Source organism: Pseudopodoces humilis, chromosome 2 (assembly GCF_049639895.1).
Source record: "Pseudopodoces humilis isolate 2021_Gansu_Grassland_sample_001 chromosome 2, ASM4963989v1, whole genome shotgun sequence".
Lineage (NCBI taxonomy): Eukaryota > Metazoa > Chordata > Aves > Passeriformes > Paridae > Pseudopodoces > Pseudopodoces humilis.
Window position 1 is genome coordinate 61,874,439 of NC_142201.1, and position 16,634 is coordinate 61,891,072.

Genomic DNA, 16,634 nt, shown 5'->3' on the forward strand with positions numbered 1-16,634 from the left:
GTGCAGGTCTGCATGAGCCCATCTCCAACAATGATTTACAAGAGCAAATGGCACTTTGTCTAGGTGTAGTAAGGGAAAGTTGCAAAGGGGCAAAAAGCTAAAATCTAGTTACCTAATTTTGAAAAGCTAAAGATGTTGCAGGAGTAGATGGCCAAGGGAAAAAAAAAATGCAGCTTATTGAGAGACACAGCTGCTGTCTTTTCCCATTGTTCCAAATGCAAAATAGTTTCTTAAAATGCTTAGGAACGTTTGGTAAGAGAGAATTTGTAGTGTTCTTTGTGCAAGAGATTTTTACTTCAAAGACATGAGAAATAAAAACTTGCCCCTGGAAAAGGAGCTTACTGTTTTATAGCAGCCAGAACACTGTTTAATTCTGAAATAAGTGTTTCTGGGCTTTTCATTAGATTCTGGGAAATTATGGGAACAGATTTCAAGACAATACTTTAACTGTTCCAGAAGTCCTTTTCTGTGTTCAAAACAAGCTACTCATTCCATTTTCAGGTTTGTATCCTTATACAGAGGACCATGTCATACATACAAAGTTCAAAGACTCAGTGAGTCAACATCATACAAATTTTGTATTCAGGCGTGTAATGAAGCTGGCGAAGGTCCCCTTTCTCAAGAATATATTTTCACTACTCCCAAATCTGTTCCAGCTGCCTTGAAAGGTAAGGGTGCTTCTTTTTTTGTTTGAGGGGTGGAAGAATCACAGGTTTGTTTTGGTATTACGTTGTATTTGGGATATTGAGAATACTAAGCCCTTTTCAAGTGCAGGTAGGGATAGTGGGAGAACACGCTTTTCATGTAATTACCTAAAATATTCAGTCCAAAAATGGAAGACTTGCGGTTTATGCATTCTTTGACATAACAAGTTTGTACTTAGAATCCCCTGCTTACCAGGAGAGTGGCAGGTTAAGGTGAAAATGCTTTCTATCATGTTTAGAATAATATTAAGCATTGTTTGGGGGATTTTTGGTATATAATGCACACTTACAGTCACAAAGTTTTATTTGCTTTCTCTTGGATGATACCTAAACTAGGAAAAGAGGCCTATATGAATTTTTAGTTGTTGCTCCAGAAAACACTGGAGGAAGAATAAATTTGAATTTGAATCTTTTGTTTCTCTGAGACAAAACAGGAGGTAGAATATAGAATTTTAAAGGTCATTAGAATATGACAGTATGTGATGGGGAAAGCAGAGCTAGCTGTCACTTTTATGCTTCCTTCCTTCAGCACCAAGGATAGAGAGAATAAACGATCACACTTGTGAAATCACATGGGAGGTTCTGCAGCCCATGAAGGGTGATCCAGTTATCTACTGTCTTCAGGTCATGGTGGGAAAAGACTCAGAATTCAAACAGGTATGATGTGTTTAGGTTATTGCAGTTTTCTTTGATTATTGTTTCTGATAACTAGTTTAGTAAAATTAGTTGACATTGGATTTAGTAAAGCTTATTGTGTTCCAGTATGGTTTAAGTCACCATGTTAACTTTTTGTTACTAAATAATAGAAGATAGTATCTCCTAAACCTATCTCCTTTATCTCAGAGGGAGAGTCTGCACTAAATTACAGCCTCTGTGGTTTACACTAATGTTCACTAAATACAGCTTGACACATCAAGTGGTGAGGAAGTCATCCACTAATGGAACCACTGACAAAAAGAAACCTTCTACCTAATGGTACAGAATTAAGACTGGGGAGAAAAGTGGCAAAGGGTTCTCTTTGCACTAAGAGCAAAGAAGCAGTTCGAAATGCCAAGGTACAATTTATCCTGCATTCAGTGCTAATTTTGCTTCCCAGTTTGGATTTTTTTTGGCTTCACAGTTTATAAACTGTCTGATATTTGACATGAAATTAGGCTTGAAAACTGTTTCATGTTGTTAAGCCAAGGAACTTTCCTTCCAGGAAAGAAAGAGTTAATTCTAGTATATTATAATTTTATTACAGTTCAGTATTAAATAAGTTTTGCCTGTGTTTTGGTAGATTACAGGCCTTAATATTTTCATAACTTTTAGTGTAACACTGTTATGGCCATTTGTCAAATTTTTCAGTAAAAGATGAACCATAAACTGAGATGTCTTGCCAGGTGAATATTTTTTTTTGTAATTTCAACATTGTAAATGCAACATTGGGTATGTCAGGTGTAGTCTGTGTTGCTTTTAGACAGAGTCAAATAATGCTTTGATTATCAGTGTGTATTGCCAAATGACCTGGGCAAGAAAATAAAGTTTGCTCTTTGAGTATGGTAACAACAAAAGATTGAGGTGTGTGGTTACTTTTGCCTCTGCAGAGCAGTCTAGCATAGTAAAGCAGAATAAAATGAAAAGACTAATTTGCAGAAATTAAAATTGGAACAATCAAGAAGTAAACAGTATGAAAATAGCCTTTAAGACACTTTGACATGATGGTGGCAATTTTATTCAACACGGATAAAAAATAAGCCTGCATGTCTGCTCTAAGCTGTTTCTGCTATTTTGCTGCCAGAACTTCACTCTTTTCCTTCTTTCTGATCCATCATCCAAATTGCTCCTTCCATCTACAGACAAAATAAGTTAATAATGTGCTGTTTGAGCCATATACACCAGTCAAAGATCTTAAAGGGGTCAGGAAGCAACTATATAAATACCCCAGGAAACACACTGGAGGGGAAGGCAACTTCTGGCAAGGCACTGGGGACAAGCAGCTGAGGATGGTAACCCCTGCCATAAAGCTGGCATAGCTGGAGTAGGATATGTGTCAGTGGCTTGTTTGTTCACTCCCAAATGTATTATCCAAATTAGCAGAATTTTGAGGAAGCTGCACTTCCGATGGTCTGCCCTGCCTCAGAGAGAAAAGTCTCAAGGTAATGCTCAGCTTGTCAGAGAATTCTAAGCGTAGCCTCAGGCACAGCAAGAGCTCTTCAAACAGCAGTATCAGAAGGGATTTCCTGTTTCTTTACATTTCTAGTTTGCCTTTTCAGGATATGGTCTAACAGTATGGTGACTTTCGGGAAAGCTCCTGATGATGTGATATTTCTGTATTGTGCTACCAGTTAAAATAAAGTAAATCCAGGTATTTGGAGGTGGGGAGGGCGAAGGAGCTTAAAGAGAGAAATCAAATTGCTCTGTGCTACCTACCTAATACCTCCATACCTATTGAAGTACCTATAACTGCACCCTTGTGAGGTTTTGTTGGCTTTCACACAACCTTTACAAAGCTGCAAATTTAATTAATTTGAGAAACTGGAATTTAGATTTTACTGAATTAGGCACTACATGCTGAAGCATTGTGAATTCATGTTAACTAGCCAACTGAGAGATCTCTGGAGGGCACCCTCATAAGTCATCTCTGTCTTGGGAATATGATGAAATTAAGAATCACAAAGAGGACTCTGTGCCTTTCCTGATACAGTGTTTATTGGGATAAATCATAATATTTTTAAATATAGATAACTACAACCAAGTACATTGGATTGGATTAGACTTAATGAATTGGCTTGATACAGAGTTATCTGCCTAAAATCCCATTATATGATATTATGTATTGCATCCCATTGTGAGTGGTCATTAAACACCTGAACGCTGGGGCTTGTGACAGAGTTTATTTGGTGTGTACTCATCATTCCACACAAGTTCTTGTGTTTCACCAAAAGAACTGGAGACTTTATTTGGTATTTAATTACGTATTTGAGCTTTTTGTCCATTTTTCTTTGCGTGGGTGAAAACATTGGTGAGTTGTCATCCTTTTTAGTTACCTTCACCATAAACAAACCCATACTAAGATGCATGTGTGATATATAGTACATTTTTACATGATATATCCCTTTTTCCCCCCATTATTGCTAGATTTACAAGGGCCCGGACTGGTCGTTCCGATACACAGGCCTCCAGCTGAACTGTGAATACCGATTCCGCGCATGTGCCATTCGCCAGTGCCAAGAGGCCATGGGTCACCAGGACCTGGTGGGCCCCTATAGCGCCCCAGCGCTATTCATCTCTCAGAGGACTGAACCACCGGCAAGCACCAACAAGGACACTGTGCAAACCACAAGGACACAATGGTCACAGAGCGACCAAGTGTGTGCTGCTGTCATCCTTGCACTTTTTGCTATCTTTTCCATTCTGATTGCTGTTATCATTCAGTACTTTGTCATAAAGTGAAGAAAAGAGATCTATTTTATAATGCTGCCCATTACATTTTACTTTCTCATAATCTAAAAGTAATTCTGTTCTCTTGCTTTTACAAAACCAGGCATTTAGCACCGGCATTGGGACTGATGCAAACTTTCTCAGCCACTTTAAAATGCTTACTCGTAGGTATAGGCTGACACATGTTATTAAAATGCAAGCCACAGAAATATAATCTTTTCTTTATATGCCTTCATGCAGTACAAACTCGGTATGGGGCAGGCACACAGTGTTTAACAGAAAGGGTTTGACCAGTAAACGCAAGTGTAAAGATGATTTCCTGGCCCACACTTCTAAGGGTTGCTAACATAACAGGGAAGAATGTGTAGATCGCATTTAAAACTTACACTAACAACCTTGTGCTGTACACAATATTAATCTGATGCTGTGAAAGCAATTTAGCGCTGTATTTCTACCTCCTCATTTGTCTTAATTATTTGGGAAGCAGGATTTATGCTGAAAAACAGAAGGGGCTTTTCTCAGGCAGCAAATAATAAACTGGATGGAAGAGTATGTATGAAGGAAGCTTCTTATCTGATAAATGTGGAGTTCTTCACTGCAAGTAGATGTTTTTGAAAGACTACAAGGAGATGGCACAAGTGGTTTATCTTACCCCCAGGATTTGATGTTTACTTACAAAAATGCCTCTTTTACTTCTTCTGAATATAGAAAGGAGAGTGTGAGAGACTTTCTTAGATTTGTTATTTAAATTGAAAAACACATTTCCAAAGTTGACCTTTGATTGGATGCAGTTTATACAGATGTCTGTGCCCTCTGATTTTGGCTAGTCAATAGAATTTTGAGGTAAAATTCATTATTGAATTTTTGCTGTTTCCCCAACATTCACTTGCCATATCCACCAGAAATAAGCACTGCCTTTTTTGTTTGTTTTCTTTCTTTCTTTCTTTTTTTCTCTTTTTTTTCTTCCTTCTTTCTGTTCTTTCCTTCTTTGGGGCACCAAATCGGAAGACAAAGTGTAGTAATTTGCACCAGAAAACTTAAAGCTGCTTTTTTCTTGAGATCCTAATGTTTAATGTAATGTCTCTTTGGATACTGTACCAAATTGTTGATTGCATGTAGTTAATGTTGCATTAGAGCACTTTGCAATTGCATAACTCATCAATGTTTTGTGAGCTTGCATTTGTGAGTTCTTGAATGACCAGACTGAATTTTAACAAGTATCCCATTGAACATCTTGCTAGATGTCAATGATTGCCAGTGACACAAAGCTTGTAGTGAAACTATCTTTAAAAAAAATTCTTGTCTCATCACACTTATGTTATTTGTTATACACTTTGTAATTAGCTACTTTTAATTTATTTGAGTTACAAGATAGTGGATCATTAATGACTTCTAGTTGTGTTCAGTTTAGCATTTTTAATAGTATTAAACACTTCTGTCAGTCTTAATAATAATAAAAAAAAGGAACCTCTGTCTTGTGCTTTGAAGATCTCTGAAGAATTTCTCTTATATTAGAACGGGCATGTATTGTAATTGTTTATACGTCCAATGATCTGTGCTGTAGAATAATGTTGCTGAGTTTTGTTTTTTTTAAAGAAAAAAAAAGAAGAAATGGCAAAGAACTTGGCCTCCATGTGGCAAGAACGATCTGTCTTTAAAATGTACTGTATGTTTACATTTTATTTTGAATTTGTCATTTGTACGTATAGGCTGATACCTTCCCGCAGGACACCGCGATAACTGATGTTTTCTAGAACCTTCTTAAAAGTGCCATGTTTGGCAGTGCAAATGAGGTTGCGTGTCACAGCCCAGAGATTTCTTACGCTTGAATGTCTAAAACGGTAAGATTTGTTACTGCAGGTAACCTGCAGTGACTTACGTTTTTCATAGTAAAATTCAAATGAGCTCCTATTTTTGATAGTCATTTAATAGTGTATTTGCCATTTGAGCCTCAGTGCATATTACTGCATTGAAGACAGTTTTTAATGTAATCTTAATTTTACCTCATATACTGTACATTCCAAAAATAAATAAATAAAAGAAAAAGAGAAACTCTAAAGTTTTTAAAACGCTATAGATACACTACCAAACATATCACTTTACGGTTGTACAACGTCGGGCTCCATGAAGACGAACCTGTATAGTCTGATAGAAAATACATAAAACGATGTAGCAAAGTACCTTTAAGAGTCTGTGGACAATAAAAAAGTACCTTCTTTTTCGCTGCTGGTGGTCACTCCTGTGCGCGCACCGCCGCCGCCCCCCTCCCCTCCCTCCTTCCCTGCGGGCCGGGCCGCGGGGCGGGGCGCGCTACCTGCGCGGGCGGGGCGGGGCGGGGCCGGCCCGGAGCCGGGAACGGCGCTGCCCCGGCCAAGGCGCGGCCCCCGGCGGGATGCGGCTCGGCGGCGGCCCCGGGAACGGCAGCGAGGGCGAGTCCGAGTGGCCGTGGCCGTGGCCGCCCTGCGACGAGCGGCTGTGCCCGGCGCTGCCCGTGTGGGTGCTCGTTCCCGTCACGGCCGTCTGCCTGGGGCTCTTCGTGGTCGGCGTGGCGGGCAATGTCCTCACGGTGCTGGTCATCCGCAGCTACCGCGACATGAAGACCACCACCAACCTCTACCTGGGCAGCATGGCCGTCTCGGACCTGCTCATCCTCGTGGGGCTGCCCTTCGACCTCTACCGCCTCTGGCGCTCCCGGCCCTGGATCTTCGGGCAGCTGCTGTGCCGCCTCTCGCACTACCTCAGCGAGGGCTGCACCTACTGCACCATCCTCCACATCACCGCCCTCACCGTGGAGCGCTACCTCGCCATCTGCTTCCCCCTCAAGGCCAAGGTGGTCGTCACCAAGCGCCGGGTGAAAGCCACCATCGGCGTCCTTTGGGCATTTGCCTTGCTCTCCGCCAGCCCCTTCTTCTTCCTGGTCGGCGTGGAGCAGCCCGACAACCACACCGACTTCAGCCGCGAGTGCAAGCCCACCCCGCAGGCGCTGCAGTCCGGCCTGCTGGCCACCATGTTCTGGGTCACCACCTGCTACTTCGTCCTGCCCGTCACCTGCCTCAGCGTCCTCTACGGCTTCATCGGCCGCGAGCTGTGGCGGAGCAACTCCCGCCTGCGGGGCCCCAGCTCGCTCCTCCGGGAGAAGGGGAACCGCCAGACAATCCGGATCTTGGGTGAGTCCCGCCACCATCCCGCTCGGGCTACGGCTGGGGCAAGGACCGGGGCTGGGGGGTCTCGGCGGGGCTGAAGCGCCCGCGGCTCCCCTACAGGACAGGGAATAGCACAGGGGGACATCCCAGCCACGCTGCCGAGCCCACCAGTGAACTGTCACGGCAGGGATTTCACTCCCTCCCAACTGAGGCTTCACCCGCGTGCAGCAGCACGACTGCCTTCCCCAGAAATACCCGTTTTCTGAATTTTACCAGGCAGAATCAAGTACAAGATAGCCTGCAAATTCAGAAAAACTGTGGTAACATCAGCAGTCTCTTCCAGTGGGCAGCAACACCTCTTCAAAGAAAATTTCTACTTCTGAAAAGTAAGTTCTTAGTGGTCTTTTGTAGCTCTCCAAGGAGTAAATTCACTGGTTGCCCACAGAGGCTGAGAAACAGCAACTTACCCCTTGGAGCTGTTGGAGACAAATCCCGTAACACCAAAACACTTCCTACAGATGTAGGATGCTGATAAATTTTAGTTCATTTTCTTAGTCATACATTCAGTAACCCAGCATCAGACTCTGGAAAGTTAAGAGATCTTAGTCTGCCCTGGGGCTTTAATGTTTATAAGTAGTGACCCATCTAAAGGGAAAGAAAAAAATAAATCCAACTATTGACTGAGGAACATAAAATGCCCCAATTACTACTTTTGCCTACCTTTAGTGTAGTTTCTACATGTCACATGGGAGACTTCTTTTGCCGAGAGTGTAATCAGCTGGATGGAAATAGCGTAGCCCAAAGAAACTAATAAGCCTGAGAGAATTTTGCCGACTTACTTGAGGAAGTTACTTACACTGAAGTAGGCACAAGGTTTTCCGACAGAAGCACTCATATCCACGATCTCAGAACCCCCTGAATGGGACCAGTGCCCCCTTATCTTATGATCCAGCAGCACCAGGTGTCTGTGGCGTATTTCAGAAGCAAACTTTCTTTGGCTGCATCCTTTTATTGAAGCTCTGAGAAGCACGGAGGAGCTCTACAAATGCTTGTTTGTTTTACTTACATACATTTATAAACAAAAACAATTAAAAGTATGGATACAGTACTACACTTAAGTAATTGTTCCTCATCTGCCCCTGCTGTGTTGCCATTGCAAGAGGGTTTGTATTTGTTCTCATTGTGCTAAAATGCAACACAGGACCAGCTGAAGTGACAAGGGCTAGAGATCTGTTTAGGCAAATACTTGTCTCCAGCGGTAATGGTCTGGGGATGCATGAAAAAGCTTTAGTGGGAAAAAAATCAATCGCCCAACTACACTGTAAAGTCTTTATATTAGATATCATCCCGTCACAATAGAGGGAATTCTGTGGGAGCTTGGGTGACTGAGGTGCAGCCTGGGTCTTTTTCGGTGATGCAGACAAGTTAAACAACTCTGCAGCAAATGGAGCTGCTGTGGAGCTTCCACAAAAACTCCTCATTCTGACTTTTGTTTTCCTGTCTCATATGTGGCATTACAGACATAGCCAGGGGGGATTTCTGTAGTGTCTGATGTTACTATACAGATGTAATGCCACTCTTGTAGTTTACATTTTTCTCAGCAAACATCATCTCAGTTTAGCTTAAAATCTTACCAGTTACCTTTTACTTCAAAGACTAACAGTCAGACTTGATGCTATTCCCATTTTTTAATTGTTTTCCAACAACTTAATGCCATTATTTCTATATATCATTTGTATCAGTTAGAAGAACCTGCAAAATCAGCCACGTAAAATTTAGTTTACTGGATGGTTGAGAAGTTAACTCACTCCTTAACTGCCACATGTGTTATTTTGTCTTATAGCTGTGGTGGTTCTGGCCTTTGTAATTTGCTGGTTGCCTTTCCACATTGGCAGGATCATATTTATAAACACTCGGGACATGAGGACGATGCTGTTCTCCCAGTACTTTAATATATTCGCCCTGCAGCTTTTCTACCTGAGCGCATCCATCAACCCTGTCCTCTACAACCTCATTTCGAAGAAGTACAGGGCAGCAGCCTGCAAGCTGCTGCTGCCACGCCGAGCTGCAGAAAGGGCTTTCACTGTAACAAAAGACGCTGGGGGCTACACAGAGACCAGCGCCAGCACACGGAACGAGTACAACACCAGCTTCTGAGACTGCATCCTGCTCTTCAGGCACCCTTGCCTAAGGAAGGGAACGTCCTTCTCACGGGAGAGTCGCAAAAGGATGGACATTTGTTAGGGCGTGTGGTATTTCATAACTGTCTGTATTTTGGAATACTGTATTTTCGGTAACAGAGCAGGCAGGCACCATGAAGTGGGGAGAATGATGTGCAAGTTGTGAAAGATGGTAAGTCAGTAGGAAAAGCTGGAGTACATTGCCAGTAAAACCATGGGTTTACTTTATTACATATTGTTCATTGCACGTGTTCTGTGCCATTTCTAGTGTTTCCTAAAAATTGTAACACCAAAGTCTGCAAAGGAGCACTTCTTGGGAGCTGTAATGGGTAAAACTCCCAGACAGCCTTCACCATTTAAAAATGTTTTTATTGTAAACAAGATCTTACAAAACACAGTCTCATAGGGAGATGGATGCAAAAAAATCACCCGCCAACCTGAACAGCCCTGGAAAAAGAGGCTCTTTAGTACCTGGTCTTGTAATCATGAAGGGGACTTTCCTGGGCAGTTTCACTAATTTCTTTTAGGAAAGCATCTGCTGCACACAGCAGTCTCTGGCCTTAACCCTTTTGGCCTGACCCACAGGATCAAATGAGGTCTTTTATTTATATGTTAGCAACCAGTCCCCTGTTGTAAAACTTGAGATAACCCAGATCACTTCCTTAGGATAGGTGAGCAGTGTTTGGTAAATGGTAGTGGTCCACCGTGTCATATTGTGTATTGCATGTGCAAATAATACACCAAGTTAACCCACCTTTGCCACAAACGAGACTCATCACTGAATGTGCTGGACTATGCCCAGGGCCTGATGCTGCATGATGCTGCACTGCAAGTCAAAAAAAAACTCACTAATTCTGCTCCAAAAGATTTTAATTGGAAACTTCAACTGGACAATTTAGGAAGGAGGCTAGTTGTGAGGAAAAGCTAGAAGAAGCTGCAGCAGTGTTATCTCTAGAGGATCATTGCCTCTGTGTATTTTACTTGCTACTTTATTGGCTCTAGTGGTGTAAATCTGGACTGAAATCAATGATGTGGGACTGTGCTTACAGGAGCATCGCTGATGGAATGTCCATGCTTGCCCTTGGCTCTCTGTTAACTTCTCCTCCTTTCAGACATTTGTAGAGAGTGATACTTGTCCCCTCTGAGCCTCCTTTTATATCAGCTAAACACCCCCATCTCCCTCAGCTGCTCCTGAGTTGTGCTCCAGGGCCTTCCACAGTTCTGTTGCCCTTCTCTGGACACAATCCTGCCCCTCAGTGTCCTTTTAGTGAGGGGCCCAGAACTGAACACAGGATTTGAGGTGTGGCCTCACCAGTGCTGAGTACAGGAGGACAATCCCTGCCCTGCTCCTGCTGGCCACACTAGTGCTGACACAGGCCAGGATACCATTGGCCTTTTTGGCCACTTGGGCACAGCTGGCTCACGTTCAGCTGCTGTCAGCCAGAACCCCCAGGTGCTTTTCTGCTGGGCCATCTTCCAGCCACTCTGCCCCCAGCCTGTAGCGCTGCCTGGGGTTGTTGTGGCCAAAGTGCAGGACCCAGCACTTGGCCTTATTGAGCCTCATACAACTGTCCTCAGCCCATCAATGCAGCCTGTCCAGATCAATTCAACAGCTCAGAGATCTCAGGGCAACAGAGGTGAATCCAAGTCTTCTTTGAGTTTTAAAAATATGACCAGTTCTCCATTAAAGAATCTGTAACTCTGAGTCACTGAATAAAATCTAAAAAAATCTTAAGACAAAAAAAAAATCTATCTCACTGCATACACATAAAATTTTCTTTTTCTGTCAGCTTCATACTGGTAAAAGCAGTTGTCTGCAAGGCTTGGGTAAGGTTGTTTTTGCTGGGGGGTGTCATTAAGATGTTCAGTTATCATAAAGGAACAGCTGTTATTTTTGGGGGGTTCAGACAAGTTATTATGAACAGTAATCTTTGTAAATGTATGTAGACCAAGGAGGGGAAAAAAGCTTTATCATATTGATACGTGGCCGTGGAGCTGCTTCTGCATGCCTGCGGTCTCCTGATAATGGCTTTTCTTTTATCAGTTGCTGCTAAATTGCACTGGGAGTGAAGTACTTGCTCATCAGAAATTTTCCCAAAAGCAATTGCATAGGTACCAGAAGCACAAGATGAGTGGAGGAAGGAGGGAAATGCCCTAGTGCAATGCTGTCCTGAACCCCCTTTTCTAGGGTGCACTCCCTGCCACAGACAGCCCTGACACTGCTCTGCTCTGTGTGCTGGGTGTCCAAAGCAGGTTCCTCTCAGCTGGGACTCCAGGCTGCTGCTCCCAAGCTGCTCATGCAGTCACTGTGTTTCTGCAGGGAGCTCCAGGCTTGGGCTGCTCCTGCCCAGCCTCAGCTACTGCAGCAGCAGGCTTCTGCTCCCGCTGGCAGACTCCATGGAAATGGTACGGTTTTCTGGGGAAGTCATTTCTACCCCTGTTAAAAGGTATCCTCCTTGTATGCTTAGTAGAATAATACAGGCAGCAAAATCCACCTGTGAGCTTGCAGTGCCTTGTTAATGCTATCTCCCCACCAGAACAAAGGCTTGGGAAATAGATAGTTGTGGGGGACAGTGAGCCAGCCAAAAATACACCCATCCTTCCTTGGAGGGAAGAAACTATTTAGGATAGAGTTTGCCACTTTCCTTAGGGGAAAAACCTTATCTGGACACCTTCACAGGCGTGATGAAGCAAAAAGCCACCTGTCCAACATCCTTTTCAGTTCATGTTAATTGTGTGTTTCTTATTGGTTGTTCCCTTTGACACGCTCTGACCTGCAGGAGATACAAGGTCAGATTTCTGTAAGCATTCCTACAGGGATTTCTTGGGGCAGAGAGCTGAATTAAAGCCTCCAAAGAGATCAGATATGAAGCTCCATCTCTCTTTCTTCCACGTTGCTGAGACCTGAATTTCACTCAGCCTTTTTAAAGTAAAGCTGAATTCACTATAGCAGCTGAGAGGTGTGGGGTCTCGGCACTCCATCACCACCCCAGCTGGCTATGGATGAAGTCTAGGGTGTTTACTCAGAATTAACGAGGCCTGGCACTGCTGTCTCTGGCATTCAGTACTGGATTGTGTAAGCAGGGATGTTGTAAATAAAACAGCACTTCCCAGGAACACCGAGTCCATGTGCAGGCAGGCTATCTCTAAGCATTTCAGAAGTAGCTTCCATACCATGAAAGCTATAATATACAAGAGAAAATGGACTAGAAAGAGAGAGAAAATGGGGCAGGGGTGTAAAAGAAAAGCAGAGAGACCAGATGATAAAAGGGAAGTATGGTGAGATAGTCTCTTTTTTAAAGCACGTAAGTTATGTTGAAAATCACAGGAAAGAAAATCAGTGATTTGACAGAACCCTGAGACTTGCTAGGGTTGTGATTGTACTGAGGAAGAGCTGAACCCAAAGTTAGCCACCTGAAGCTTGAAAGGAACCTAAAACCATTCAATTTTAAACATGTGAACAGGTTTTTCTTAACAGAGAGGGAAGAAATTCTTCCCATGGACCATAGTCGAAAGGCACAACTTGGCCCCTAGCACTGAGGTGGCATTGGGTGTGGCCACCAGGAAGGAAGGAAGATAAAGAGAATGAGAGAGAGAGAGACAAGAAAAGAAAATAAGAAAATAAGAAGGGAAGGGGAAGGGGAAGGGGAAGGGGAAGGGGAAGGGGAAGGGGAAGTTGTTTTAGAGAGGTTTGGTGCACTCAGGTGAACAAAGACTCTCTCAAGTTCAAAGCTGCTCTTGTACTTACTGAAGTGATGCTGTCTCCAAGGGCCATGTGCAGCTGACTTGGCAAACAGAAAGGTGCAGGGACACATTTTCTCCCCACAGTCATCCCCTTAAAATTCCATTTGTCACTGTGCTGCATCACGCCCACAGGAAAAATAAAGCCTAAGGCCATCTCAGCAATCAAACAAAGGGATTATACAAAGTAAGAAGAAAACCAAATAGGTATAAAGTGGCCCAATGTGGTCTGAAATAGCTAAACCAACAAACATGGTCTTGGCCTTGGATCAATCCAGTCTGATAGGAACAAGCCCCAGCATCCCTAGGGATGCACTTCCTATTTGATTTAGAAGCAGGCTTAACATTACCAAAATAGGCCAATTCTATGATAAAATTAGTATCCACAAGTATATTTCACTGCTTTAGGGAACTATTTACAAACTGGTTTACTGTTACCATATGCTCCAGGTCACCAGCGATGCTGCACTTGAGTTTTGGTGGGGATCTCCTGGAACTCAGAAGAAAACTGGGGGAAAATACTGCAAGTGGGGAAAAGGTTTGCATTTGGGGAGTTGGGGGCAGACACAAAATTTAACCACTTGTGCACCTGGTACCAGTTGATGTTAAAAGATTTTCCCATCAGGCAAAGCACAGCATTTTCCACAGGCTCAAGTCCAGTTGTTGCATTGTTGTTTACTGCTGAGGCACGATTGGTGCTTCTCATGACAAAGCAGACCAGGGCTTGCAACATCTGGGTGAATATCAAGGGACCAAGGATCTCTGGTGCCTGTCCAGCTGTCACTGATGGAACCTCAATCTGAGCCTCAAAACACTGGGAAGCAAAAGCAATGCTGTCTTCTGCTCAGTGTCCCTACTGTGAGAACCCTCCGGTGACCCAAAATGTTAAGGCTGATATCATCCAGTGCTTCCATGGGCCACACAAATCTCCAAGCATGCCACCAAAGCCTAAGGTTTCCAGAGTGTTTAAGAAAGCCAGAAAATGACTGTCTAGGTTGGGAAGTACCTAACAGAGATGAGGTTGGAATCTCTTCCTGCAGCAGCTCTAAGCAGCAGTGCTGCTTTGTTTTAGCAGGGGCTGCGTGTGTCCAAGAGTCCATGTCCTCAGTCCCCCATAGGCAGGATCAGAGCTGCCCTATACATCATCTCAGTCTCCTTCCCAGTGGCTGGGGGCTTCCAGGCCCACTGGAACAGCAGAACTCCAAGGATACATACCCAGGATAGGGGTGGCATGTGCCCTGAGAGAGGACAGAGAGCAGTGGGGCTGACAACTCTGTCCTGCCTCTCACTTGCCTCATCTTCCCCTCAGATCACCCCATTTGCATGCCGCCCCTTTTCCAAGGTGAGTCCCTGCTCTTTCTATCTCCACTTTTGGACTTCATCTTTCTTCCCCCACTGCGGAGCACAGATAATGCTGTCTGCTTTCCCTCCTTTTCCCTTCTCCCAGCCAGAACTCACCAGAGGGATTCATTTATTTCTCTTTCAGATGCTGTCTGTGACAAATACCTCTGCCAAGGGGCCCAACCAGGCTTCCAGGGATTGGTGGGGAGCCAGACACTTCGACCACTGCCTGTCCCCATCAGATATGAGCCTGTATGAGCTCACGTTAAAGTTGTTTAAAGTTTTAACAGCAGCTCTGTGTGAGCTGATTTTAAAAAAATATTAACCCTTAAGATGGGCTGGGTCAATTTTTTCCCAAGATATGAAGGCCATGTAAAGCCCTTGCACAAGTTCCATCACTCCCCACAGCCCCTCATGGACACTGTCCTAGGGCCTACAGGCAAAAAGGCAGGGCAGGAGAGGAAACTCAGAGTGTTTTCCCTCAACCCCAGCATGACCCCTGCATGCAACCAGGGATCTATCCACAAAGTCAACCTTTAGTGTGGGCTGCAGTCAGGTGTCCTAAACCTGAGACTCCATCAAATACCACTGTCCTTAGCAAAGAGCCCAAATTCAGCACAGTGAACCAGCCTGAGATGCATCATCTGGAGATCACTAAAACCAGTATGAAGTGACAGGAATGCAAGCCAGATGGGAGGCTGTATTTACCTGGAATGGATGAACCACCACCACTGTATTGCTACAACACGAGGAACTCAAATCCCTGTGGAGGCTGGTGCAGTATCAGAGGTGACAGCTATCCTGGCCAGAATAAGAGAGAAAAGGCAGCAAAAGGATAAAAGTAACCTTTTTGTCCCTCCGGAACTTATTTAACATCACCCCATGTGACAAGGAGCAGCATTTCACCACAGCAAAAGCAAGTCAGTTCTGTGTCAGTGCTCAGAGAAACTCAGCTGTGGTGTCACCGCACAGAGCCTGTGACAGTTCCGTAGGACTGTTGTTGTATCAGGGTTATCCAAGCACAGCAGGACTCTGCAAGTGGCTTCAATCCCTATTTGGGCCATTCACTGAAGAATTAGGCTCGATGATCCTTGTGGGTGCCTTTCAACTCAGAATACTCTATGTAACTCTGCTTAATGTTTCTGCACTCTGAAGCTCTCCAGAGGTTGCAAAGCAATGTCAGGAAACCTTGAAAGCAACAAAAATTACCTGGCGTCTGCTATAAATCAAGGATACCAGCACTGCCCAGCTTGCAGATAAACTGATTATAAAGGGAAGCATATGCCCAACAAATGTGTGGCTCCTGTGCAACAAATTTTCCCCATCTTAACAAGGAAATCAGTTCCCTAATTTGAATATAGGTCTGCTTTTTGTCTGTGCTGCACAAATACACCCCAAAGACAAGTTATGTTTTAAGCCTCTGGAAACACAAGCTGTCCACATCCACAGAAGAAGAGGAATGTGGAGAGAGGCTGATTCCCCCTCCTGCAGCAGCTGAGTACAGCATAGGGAACATAGTCTTATTCCAGAGTTTCAATTCTGCCAAATCAGGCAGCATTCCCAGACCTGGGCTTTATTTGAGGCTTGTAGGCACTACCTCTTTCCAGACTTCAAGAGACTTCAGCAGAGTCTTCTGGACTGACCTGGACAAGCCGCATCTGTGCCAGGGAACCATCTCGTCCACTTGCCCACAGCATTCTGCTCCTCTAGAGCAAGCCTGTGAACTAAGGCAGCTGAGACAAGGGAAGCTGCTCCCACAGAGTGGAAGGCAAATTTTCTGGCCTCTGGGAAGTTACCACAAAGATGCAGAAGGGACAGACTCAGAGCAAAGACATTTTTGCTCCTTTCCATGCTATCTGTTGTGAAGGGAGATCCCTCCTGAAGAGCCTGGGGACGGGAAAGAAGCAGGGAAGGATGGACATGGCTTTAAATAGCCCTGGCTGAGACAAGCCTGGGAAGAGCAAAGGGAAACATGGAAGAGAAGCAGAAGTTGGTCCCATGGAGCAGAAACCCCCTACCACACAGATGAGATCCATCCAGATCCATTTCTTCCCCATAAATTCTTCTCTCCTTACATATTTTCCCTTCACTAACTGGTTTGG

The 16,634-nt window shown here is 44.1% G+C and overlaps 2 protein-coding genes across 9 annotated transcripts in view; both read left to right on the forward strand.

Annotated features, from left to right (window-relative positions):
• Window positions 1-6,345, forward strand: part of FNDC3A (fibronectin type III domain containing 3A) — a 113,216-nt gene extending 106,871 nt beyond the window's left edge. For all 8 annotated transcript variants that reach the window (XM_014250103.2, XM_014250106.2, XM_088051262.1 and 5 more), the window contains 3 exons: window positions 502-668; window positions 1,234-1,361; window positions 3,825-6,345. In XM_014250103.2, coding sequence (XP_014105578.2) covers window positions 502-668; window positions 1,234-1,361; window positions 3,825-4,139 — 610 coding nt within the window. In that variant the 3' untranslated portion in view covers window positions 4,140-6,345. The remainder of the gene's footprint in view (window positions 1-501; window positions 669-1,233; window positions 1,362-3,824) is intronic.
• Window positions 6,346-6,519: 174 nt separating this feature from the next.
• On the forward strand, window positions 6,520-11,092 carry MLNR (motilin receptor). The gene is made up of 2 exons (XM_005516779.3): window positions 6,520-7,294; window positions 9,114-11,092. Exons 1-2 carry the CDS (start codon window positions 6,520-6,522, stop codon window positions 9,425-9,427), a joined length of 1,089 nt encoding a protein of 362 aa, XP_005516836.1. The 3' UTR covers window positions 9,428-11,092.
• Window positions 11,093-16,634: the final 5,542 nt, after the last annotated feature.